Genomic DNA, 11,018 nt, shown 5'->3' on the forward strand with positions numbered 1-11,018 from the left:
GGGGCCCTGGGGTGGGGGGGGCTAGGTAGGGGGGTGGGGGAGGGCTTAGCGAAGGGAGGGCTCTAGGCTCAGGTACCCTGGCCCCTGGGGTGGGTGGGGGCCAGAAATGGTGATGCCAGGTGGGTACTGGGCATGGTGGTAAGTGGGAGCTTGGCAAGATAGGCTCACGGTGGCCCCAGCCCCAGGGATGGGTGGGGCCTAGGTGTGGAGGTGTAGGGGCAGTGCTGGACTGGCCATGGTGTGTGGGGAAGTGGGTTAACGATGGCCTTGGCAAGGTGATGGGTGAGATGAAGTGATGCAGGGCACAGTGGGAAAAAGAGTGGTAGATGGGGCTGTGCTGCTGAAATTATGCAGGAGCCTAAACAAAATTTCCTTTCATTTGCTTTGTAGCTGTCTGAAGAATAGCATGATGAAGAAAAGATGGCTACTTCTCTCTCTGTTGTGTTTTTCACTCTCCTTGCTAAAACTTTGTGGTAAGTGTCTTCCAAATTGGGAAGTTTACCTAGCTGTGCACCAGATCAGCAGTTGGTTATTTATTAGCTAAAATGGCTGTCAATTAAAAGGGTATCTGTGATGAAAACCAAATATTCTCCTGTTAAAGGTGACCTGTGTAAAATCGTGGTGTGTTTATAAGGGTATTGGCTTGATTTAACAGCTTCTAACAAGGAATTGTTCCAGCTGTCATTGTTGTGTTGGGAACTTTCTTCCCTTGTATACTACCTTCAGACTGTTTTGTGGTGACAAGTCAGCACAAAAAGTGTCTTGTTTCACTATTGATGTAAGTGACTAGGTTAGTAGGCTAGACTCTATAGGTTCAGTCCTCATTATATTGCAATCAGGATCACCAAATTCACCCTATCTATGCTAGCTATTTGGTTTATAGTTGCCAGACGTGTCTACAAGATAAGACAGCCAAACTCAGTCACTTGCAATTTTTAGAGATTTTTGTTAAAATTCTATATATTGCATTTAAAATACCATTTTCCCCCATCTCTCCTATTTAAGATAAGATGTCTTTATTCTTTGCTTTAATAAGCTTCCGATATTAGCAGGTATGTGTGGTGAGTTCCAGGTCAGGATTTAGACATATTTGTCAGAATTTGGGTAGGGGAGTGGAAAACTGTCTGAGAGGCTGAGCTATACTGTGACACTTGCTTGTATATGAAATGTAATCACACCCTAGTCAGTTAAATAAAGTGACTGACAAGCAAGAAAAGCATAATCTTATTTCTAGCTGCCTTATATGAATATACCCTGAAAATCAATAGATTGTTGCATTGTACACACTTCAATGGCAACAGTTTCAAGCACAATAGCAAGATGTTGACTGAGTACTGCAACGGCAGGTTAACGAGCTGAAGTTCTTGAATTTCTTGGTATTCTACTGGGCTCGTGTGGATCATGCAGCAATTTTCAGACAGGCTTTAAAGAGTTCTGATTCTTACAGATAATTAGGATCCATTGCTGATCATAGCAAGAAACAGTAACACTTAAATTAGCATTTTATAATTAGCTTAGAGTTTAAAGTATTTGTAACTAATTGCATGTGTATAATATATTTGTTCCAGGAGACAATTGTTTGGCCCATTTACTGTTTTCAGTCTGCACTTTTCTCATTAATGTCTCAATTATTCAGTCACTTGAAAAAGTGCTGATGCTTGCTTCCACACTGTTGCTAGTCGCGGCTGTCTGCCACTCTAACCTTCCTGCTAACCAACCCAATGAGCTTGTCTAACTGGTTTGTACTCTCAAATTGCTTTCTTCCGCCACACAGGAAAACAATTCATCTTTTCAGGAAGGAGATAATCCTTTTGTCGAAATTTAAGCTTCATGTTTTTCTTTTTCCAGATGGAGCCCTCATGCTATCTGTCCCTGAAGTGGTTTCATTAGAAAACGGTAGCTTGACAAATGTCACCGTGATTCTAAGGTAAGGTTAGAACATCAGTTTCTCTTCCTTTAATTCTCTGCTTTTGTTACAACCGGATACACCCACAGGCATCAGACCAGAACAGAGAATGGCAAGACTTGTTCAGATAACTAACTAGATTTGCAGGAAAGATGTTGGCTTTGTTCATTTAGGGCAGTGGTTTTAAACTTTTTTTTTTATTTGTGGGCTCCTAAAAATTTTTTAAAATGGAGGTGTGCACCCCCTTTGAAAATCTTAGACATAGTCTGCAGACCCCCAGGGGTCTGTGGACCAGAGGTTGAAAGCCACCGTTCTATGGTTATGACAACCTTTCATGGACCCCCTAGACATAGTCTGTGATACCCCACAACTGGAGGGTTGAAAACCACTGATTTCGGGTGAGTTTCATCTATGTGCAGTGGGTTAGTACAAGGCCACTGTTCCACTTAAGCTGTGGTACATAGCCTTCATACTAGCCCTCATGGGGGTGAAAATTCACCATTAGGTACAAGCTCAGACAACAGTCTGTATTTTTTTGTATCGATAAGTTTGGCTAGATGTAAGATCCAATATCATGTGTCTTCTGTTGGGGTATTGAATTCTGCATTGGCAGGGAGATGGACGCAGCCTCTTCCCGCTGTAATTACTGTGAGCCTAACAAAAACGTGCTTAATGTACAAATGTATCTAGAAGAACACTTAAATGTTTTATAAATTGAACAGAGGTCACTGTTCCCAGCACAGAAGTGTAGCCACTTCAGAGCTGAAACACATACTGTAGCTGTGGAGTAGATATTTACTCTAGTGCAGTGCTCATTTTCTCAGTCTCTCACTAATAGTGAGACTTTTCCCAGGAATGGAAAGTCCTTCTCAATGTGAGATGACATGGGGTGGGGGAGGGAGGAAGACTTCAGAGAAGACTGCAGTGGTGCGGATTGGTGGGATGCTTACGAAGTGGGAGGAGGAATAGGGAAATATCAGATTTTTTTTAAAGGTGTTTATCCATCTTTCAAACCCCTGTTAGAATTGACTAGTGGCGGCACAAAGGGAGACATACAAGTTCTATCCAGTTCAGATTGGTTTGTCAGTGAAGGACAGTATCTGTTTCTAGAGTATCATGTTGGTGCCATAAGTGATTATTAAATGTAAATTGTATGTGGTCCATCCAAAACAATATTGCCTGAGCTGCATGGAATCAGAATTCTCCCAGAAGGCCTGAAACCTCCTTTAACACATGGATTTGTAGGCTTCATTTGACTTATCTATCTTCACAGTGCCCCATTAAATGAGACATTGGTGATAACATTTAATGTTACATATTCGTCAAAAAATGGAACCATTGTTGAACTACCTGATCAAGTGAGTAACAAAACTGACTTCAGACCTTATGCTAAAGCTTGCACTTGGTGTAGTCTGACCTCATTAAAATAGTTATTACATGTAACCTTTCTTCCTTGTCTGACAGGTAATATTGCCTACAGGTCTAAATAATTCTAGCTTTCAAGTGAAAGCTAAAGATGTTGGACAAGTTACAGTTTATCTTCATGCCAGTAATTCCAACCAAACTGGGTGAGTTTAAACTACAGTTCAACCCCGGTCATGTGCAACTCCTTGGTATCCAAAGTAGTATAATCGTTTCTACTCTTCCCTCCTCTCCCCTCTCCCCCCCCCTCCCCCCAAATATGCCATCTCACAATATCTTACTAATTACACTGCAAGTTCCCTTGATTAACAAACAGTCTGTGTCTCTTCCCCCACCCCCCACAATGATGTTGAGATAAGTAAAGTGGTACTGGTAGCTTCTGTATCTTGTATGTATCTTGGAATCATTAAACCTAAAATCCTAGGCATTCATAGGTCAGGTTCAACAGCATACTCTAAATCCCACACAAGAAAAGTCTGAGCATGCATGACAACACTACTCAAGCTGGATACCATTTGGCCCTAAACTCCGTGGGCTACTGCTTTGTTGCTATCCCTATCTTGCTAACACGCTTCCAAGTCTGAGAATCCTATCCTTGAATGCTAACAGCCTGACTCTCCTCTGCACACCCACAGCTTTCACAAGACTTCAGTGCAAGCCACAAGTACTTAGCACATCCACAAACCTTCCTGCTTAAAGAGTCTCTTAAGGAATCATGTGTTCACAGGTGGAACTCTCTTCCTTGATATCAGAACAAACTGGTGAGATGGGGACTGCTGAGTTGCATTTGCTTGTTGCCGTTAATACCACAGCTCTGCAGGATAATGCATGGTCTTATCACTTCCTCATTTCACTTCTGCTTTTAACTGTCTTGATCATGGCTATTGCTACCCACATCACAACATATCCAGGAACACAAGACAAGCCAGATCATAAGGCTTTGCTTGCCGAGCATGAAGAGTAAAACCTGGCTGTTGCACAACAGTAACATACTAAGAGGAGTGGAAGCAATAGAGGAAGATGAGAGGCTTCAGAAGGCCTGTATAAGGGAGGGGAAAATATAACCGAATGGAGGAGGATTGAGGGTAGGCAAGACATCACTAGGATTTGTAGAAATCTTGGGAAGACCACAAGGGTGTGTGAAAAAGGGGAAAGCTTTATTGCTCTACTAAAACCCAACCCTAAATTTTGAGTAACTGCCTTGAGTTTTCTGCCCCACAAATTAGAATGAAGGAGTATGATCTATGGGAAGTGCAGAGAATGGCTGTTTAAAAACTGATTTTAATACAAATTCCTTTGCAGTCCCCGGATTCGATTCCAAGTGATTCATAGTAACATAGTGAGGATTATAGACCAGGTGACTGGCTGGATCTATTTCTTTGCCTGGTCGATCTCCTTCTACCCTCAGGTTTTTGAAAACTGGCGACGAAAAAGGTAAGGAGACTAGCTATGAAATGTGCCTGAATCTTGACCATTTGTAACATTAATATGTGGACTGGTTTCTGAGTAGGATGGGGAATGATCAGAGATCCCCTTAATGTAGTTAATTCCCATTAAGGAAGAAAACCAAACCCCATTATTATAAGAGTCCATTAATCTCAGTAATATAGCAGTTGAATTGATTAGAAATATAAAGTTTCTTGTTGCAAGCTCAAGTACCTTTTCTAGAAAGCTACTTTCCTAACAACTGTCCGAGTCAGAACCCCAAGGCGCTGACCCTGCAATTGGTTTTGCCCAAATGGACCCCTGCCAAGTATCATTGAAGTCCAATGGGCAGCATTCACATGTGGAGCTCTGATTGCAGGATCAAGACCTAAGTCACTAAAGATTTAAAAATACCAAAAAAACAACTCCTCTCCCTGCTGGAGAAGTGATTCTCCTCATCCCCCTTCTTTCTCCCCTTGAGCACAATAATGGATTCTACAGATCTTAAATTCGCCATCAGAGGGAGCCCATGTAGCCTCATGAGGATACTGGCAACTTTGTAGCAAAAAAATGTGAGTAACAGAGTTCAAAGAAAAATGCACTCACTAATACATATGCCTCCATGAGCAGACTCATCTCTATGGAAATTAGATCATGTTTATTATGTATGTGTAGGAGGGTAATTTCCCCTAATCACCACTCTGCCTAAGTCCACAACTTCTCACCTGTTAAAATGAATGGTTATTCATGATTAAGGCTGCAAGTTTGTCACGGAAGTCACATATTCTGTGACTTTCCATGACTTCTGCAGCAGCTGGTGCACCTGGCTCAGGGGCAGTTCAGGCAGCCCCGTCGCCAGGCGTATTGGCCACTGCTAGGCCAGTCTCAGGCCCCAGCAGCAGCAGAGTTTGGGTGTGGCAGGGGATTGGGGCATGGGATGGGGTGAGGTGGGCTCAGGGCGGCACTTACCTGGGGGGCTCCCTGGAAGTGGTGACATCCCCCTCACTTGCTGCTAGGCAGAGGCATGGCCAGGCAGCTCTGTGAGCCAATGGGAGCTGCAGGGGCAGTGCCCTGGGCAAAGGCAGTGCACAGAGCTGCCTGGCCACACCTCCGCCTAGCAGTTGAGCAAGGGGGATATCGCTGCTTCCGGGGAGCCCCCAGGTAAGTGCCGCCAGGAGCCCGCCTCACCCCATCCTGTGCCCCTACCCCCTCCCACACCCAAACGCTGCTGCTGGGGGAGGCGGGAGAGAGTATGGAGCCAGGAAGGGAGCCAACCCCAGTGGGGGACCCAGGCCACATGCTGCCCCCAAGTTTTAGTCACGGTATTTTTAATAGTCATGGACAGGTCCTGGGCTGTGAATTTTTGTTTACATCCCATGACCGGTCCATTACTTTTACTAAAAATACCAGTGACTAAAACTTAGTCTTATTCATGATCTATACTGTGGCAGCTAGAGACTGCAGCCCCATTCTACTAGGCACTGTAGAAATAGGTAAAACATACAGCCTACTCCAGGGCAGGGAGTGGGTTTTTTGCATGTTCGACACCTAGAGTAATAGTTTCCTAAATGCCTAATTGACTTAGGAACCAAAGACCTATTTTCAAGTCACTCAAGTGCTTTTGTAAAATGTACCCCAATCTCAATCGCCATGTGAATAAGTAACTGGAAAGATGGGACTGTGTTTAAAATAGATCAACACACTCACACATACTGCAGTGGTGATATGGTTGTCCCTCCCCTTCTGGGTTGGAGGGAGGCCTCACCACATCATCAGGATCACTGCCTAGTATCGGGGGAATTAGCAGACCAGGTGTTAGCGTCCTGACTGGTCTAATGGGGCAGAACCCCAAAGAGTCTACAGACTCCCAGGCCTGCAGGCAGGGGAAGGGCTAACGAGCCATCTATGGGCTCAGGCCTGCACGCAAGGGCAGGGCTAACCTGTTGTTCTAGCTTTGGCAGACAGTAGGCTAACACCTGCCACCTGGTCTACATTGGTTAGGTTGCCCCCAGGGGTGGGATGGCAGGGGGTAGGGAGACCCAGGCCCACCCAACTCCACTGGGTCCCAGCCCAGGGCCCTGACAATTGCAGAGTGATCCATTGGTGGGGAATCCAGCTGCAACACGCTGACCATGTTTCAGGCAGCACTACAGCAGACTAGAGCCAGCTGCCCCTTGGCCACTTCCTCCCCTTCCCTTCCCTCCCCTCGGTGTACCTAGATCAAAGGAGTGTCCTCTGTCTCCCCAGGTAGGTGGCCAGTAGCAGTCCCGGCAGCTCCCCTGCAGACACAAGTTCCTTCGTAAGCAGGGTGTGTCTTATCTCCCTCACTGTTTCAGATCCAACTGAGCTGGGGCTCTGCCTTTTATACTTCCTGTCCCATCTATCCACTTCCAGTGGGAAGGACAAGGTGGGTCTGGCGCCGCCCACCTGGGCAGAGAGGGTGGTCACACGCACACGCACACGCACACACACACACACACAAAAAACTGTGTGTGTGACTACATGTGAATTTCAGCCCTGGTGAACTTTCAATAGCACATAAATTGGAGGGAGAATGGAACTTTTTAAGTACATCCTCCAGTGCCCTAACACTAAACCATGATGTAATATGGATGGTTGACAAGATTTTTGTTGTTGTTGTTTCTCCCCCCCCTCCCCCCTTGTTGTACAAGACACTTCGTATTTGTAACCAATTCATTTTAGAATCCATGCCTTTAACAATGACGAGTTATCTTGCCTCTGACTTGAGGCTCTTTATCTCAGTGAGTGAACAAATGATTGTTTATAAAAGTTTAAAACTCTTACCTGGAATGTGAGGACCGAACAGTGGGCAGTAGGAATGGACTCCTTCTGATGTAATGCTTCTGGTTGTAGATCTAATCTAATTCATTGCAGTTGTATGGAGTTGAGGCAGACAACATAGCAAGATGAATTTTGAAAGTAAACTTTATTGTAAACGCTATCAAAATATATAGTATGTGTGAGGGGCAACCCTCACTGCGTACAAATGACTTTTTATAAAGCAGTATGGCCACCGTTTCTTCTTGGAACAGTAAATGTAGAAAGCCCTTAAATCAGAACCTTCTAGTGTCAGAAAGTCAGTCCCTTTATGGCACTGACCATACTGCTCTGCAGAGGAATCTTTCCATGTAAAGTGGTTTTTTTTGGTTCTTTTTCTTTCTTTTAGTGTTGTTGGACTAAGCTTTGACTACGTAGCATTAAACCTCACTGGTTTCATAGCATACAGTGTATTTAATGTAGGACTTTTCTGGATAGCCTACGTCAAGGTAAGTGCACTTGTCATTCTTTCAATGAAATATTTCATTACTTGTAGAACAGAGTTATGGTAGCTGACTTTCTTGGGATTTTAATACTCAGGAGCAGTTCCTACGCCAGTATCCTAATGGAGTGAACCCTGTGGACAGCAATGATGTTTTCTTCAGTCTCCATGCAGTAGCTTTAACTCTCTTTATAATATTTCAGTGCTGTATATATGAGGTAGGTTTACCTATGATACTCTTATATTCCAAATGAAGCCAAAACAGTTGATTATGTTTAAGCTTTGAGGCTAAATATTAATAGAATATCTAGCAATTATAGGGTTCTTCATTTTCACAGCACTCTACAAACATTAATTCTCAACATCCTTCTCAGATAGGCGAATACTATTGCCATTACAGGGAAAATGGGGGCACAATTTCTATTACTCTTACAAAGCCATGCGGACTGGCAGAATCAGGTTTAGATTTGGGAGGTGTTCTGGGGTTCCACTTCTGTGCTCAGTTCACTGCCGTCACGATTACAAAATGTGTGTGGATGGTGTTCACTTACAGGCAGTAAACATGCTAGGTGGAAAAAAATATTCATACCTCTTCTGGGTTAACAAGTTGTGAAAGAGGGGTGTGTGTATATGCGCTCCTTGCCCCCTCTGCCAGAATAGGATGGTTTCAAGAAAAGTCAGGGTGTGTGGTAAGAGTGACTTCGGAAGCTTCTCTGTGCCCTAATCACTGATGATCTCACAAATGCTATTATGAGCATAAAGCCCCACAAATTGTCTTAATTTAGAGTTGAGTAATAGAACAAGTCCCACAAAAACATTGCAGAAAGATTTTTGACCCCTTCCTCCTGGATGCCAACATTCTGAACAAGATTCCCATGGGAATTGGACTTGGCAATTGTGATTTATCATAAACCTATAGCAAGCTGTTATCCCCACATTGTTTTAGTATCATACTTGAGGAGGAGGGGTCAATCTAGCCAGTTCTGCAATGGGCTTTGGTTGTATATTATGCTCAGCATTGTGCATCCTATGGTAACGGGTGGGAGGGAGCTGGGTATAATGAATTCTAAATGTATATAATGTCTTGTTTTTCAGAGAGCTAGTCAAAAAGTGTCCAGAGTTGCTATTGGGCTGCTTGTGATTGCATGGATCTTCACATTTACCACCCTGTCTGTGGCTGCAGCTGGAGAAATCACATGGCTACAGTTCTTATTTTTCTTTTCTTACATTAAACTGGGAATCACACTGATAAAATACTTTCCACAGGTAAAAATGGGCACTAATGTCTCCTAACTCAAGTGGGTAGCAAGATGCCATGTGCTAATATAGGCAGCTACCGGGAAGAGCACTGCAGGTTCTTTAATATGTGGTAAATGATTCTAGAATGCTGACTAAGCTAGTTTAGAATTGTGATATGTTTTGATCACTTGATGGCTTTTGTGCTGGCTAAGCATGCAAGTAACTTTTTTTTGCAATGTCTGAAAACTGCAGTCTGTTAAATCAGCGAGGCTCTCTTACAGCTGGGGTTGACTGAGGCATTGAAAGGTCAATCTGCTTATCTGATGTCAAAGTAAGTGGAGAATTCTCTATTGATGGGGTAGAATAAAAAGTTTTGTCTTGTCTGACTGCTTGATCTGCAAAAATATTTGATTTTTTTACCTATAAAAGGCAAAGTATGCAGCATATTTAAATTCACTTTGATCTGATTCCCTGCTATGCCTCTCTTGTAGGCATACATGAATTTTCGGCGGAAGAGTACTGAAGGATGGAGCATTGGAAATGTGTTACTAGATTTTACTGGTGGAAGCTTCAGCCTCCTTCAGATGTTTTTGCAGTCTTACAACAATGGTAAGCATGGAATTGAAGTGTCTTTTAGGGCCTACATTTTCCACTAAAGGAAAAACCTGCCACAAAGCACTTTCTACCAGTCCAGACCCACTTAAGGTCATTCTCAAACCTAGGTGTCCTGCATGGCAGCACGTGCAGCCATCAGTGCTATAAAAATGTGGCAAAGGATAAGTGTTTAGTTGTCGTCTTATGTAAGCGATTTACACTGTTGTTCTTTGTAACTATACAGCAGCACAGAGTACCTTTATTGCATTAACCCGCACAATATAGTGAAATCAAATTATGATGAATAACCTGTGCTGTTAAAAATAAACCATTTTAGTGACAAACTTTAATGATTTATCTTCTACCCATAACTATGGAATAACTATTATCCTTAAGTCCAGGGATGGCCAAGACCAGCTTAAGTCTATTAAATCGGTTAATGTGAGTGACAATGCAGCTTTTCAGACTACCTTATTTATTTTTTGACAGATGAATGGAAATTAATCTTTGGAGATCCAACTAAGTTTGGACTGGGCCTCTTCTCCATCATCTTTGACATAGTCTTTATCATCCAGCATTACTGTCTATATAGAACACGGGGATATGAGTCTTTGGACTAGGGCCCCACCCTGAATAGACACAACAGTACGGATTTATTAGCCTTATCTCTCTACTGGCTGAGGGATTTCCAGACTACTCACCAGGTACCAGCGTGACTAGTTCGAGAGTCATGCTGTTGTTTAGAATTCCTCTTCGGTAGGGGACTACAGTGAACTTTTTTTTGCTTAATGCCAAATGCCTTAATGGATATTCCATTATCCTACTCCTTGCAGCTGGAAAAGATTGGCAACCCTGGAAGCTAATTCTGGGCCAGCCTGTCTTGAGCTGGCCTGGTAATATGTGGCTATCTTTGACCAATACAGCATTCTGGGGGGGGCAAGGAAAGACCTGGGCTTCCTTCAGCTGAACACAATTGGAGAGTGAAAAATCCAACCAGATAACTTTTTAAAGTAGTGACCAAGAAACAGGTTTTTGTGGAGTGGACAGTAGAACTTAACTGTGCTGCTGCCTTCATCATCTTCTCCCAAACCAAGTTGTAAGTGGAAAGCAGTGGCTCAAGAAGAGACTACTTGGTAACAACAGATACTTACT

The 11,018-nt window shown here is 43.4% G+C and overlaps 1 protein-coding gene across 1 annotated transcript; it reads left to right on the top strand.

The window, feature by feature from the left end:
* Positions 1-305: 305 nt before the first annotated feature.
* On the top strand, positions 306-10,605 carry CTNS (cystinosin, lysosomal cystine transporter). Its single transcript, XM_029912506.1, has 10 exons — positions 306-473; positions 1,849-1,927; positions 3,180-3,264; positions 3,371-3,474; positions 4,631-4,762; positions 7,941-8,040; positions 8,132-8,251; positions 9,129-9,299; positions 9,764-9,881; positions 10,356-10,605. The coding sequence occupies exons 1-10, from the start codon at positions 407-409 to the stop codon at positions 10,484-10,486; spliced, it is 1,107 nt and encodes a 368-aa protein (XP_029768366.1). The 5' UTR covers positions 306-406; the 3' UTR covers positions 10,487-10,605.
* Positions 10,606-11,018: the final 413 nt, after the last annotated feature.

The sequence above is a fragment of the Terrapene carolina genome, unplaced genomic scaffold, assembly GCF_002925995.2.
Source record: "Terrapene carolina triunguis isolate 2854851 unplaced genomic scaffold, T_m_triunguis-2.0 Scaffold231, whole genome shotgun sequence".
In the NCBI taxonomy this organism is placed as follows: domain Eukaryota; kingdom Metazoa; phylum Chordata; order Testudines; family Emydidae; genus Terrapene; species Terrapene triunguis.

What these genes read in the sequence shown, in the direction of transcription:
- CTNS (XM_029912506.1), top strand. Translation starts at nt 407, where the DNA reads ATGATGAAGAAAAGATGGCTACTTCTCTCTCTGTTGTGTTTTTCACTC. An exon ending in CTCCTTGCTAAAACTTTGTG is followed by an intron (nt 474 to 1,848) that starts GTAAGTGTCTTC and finishes TTCTTTTTCCAG; the next exon opens with ATGGAGCCCTCATGCTATCT. An exon ending in AATGTCACCGTGATTCTAAG is followed by an intron (nt 1,928 to 3,179) that starts GTAAGGTTAGAA and finishes CTATCTTCACAG; the next exon opens with TGCCCCATTAAATGAGACAT.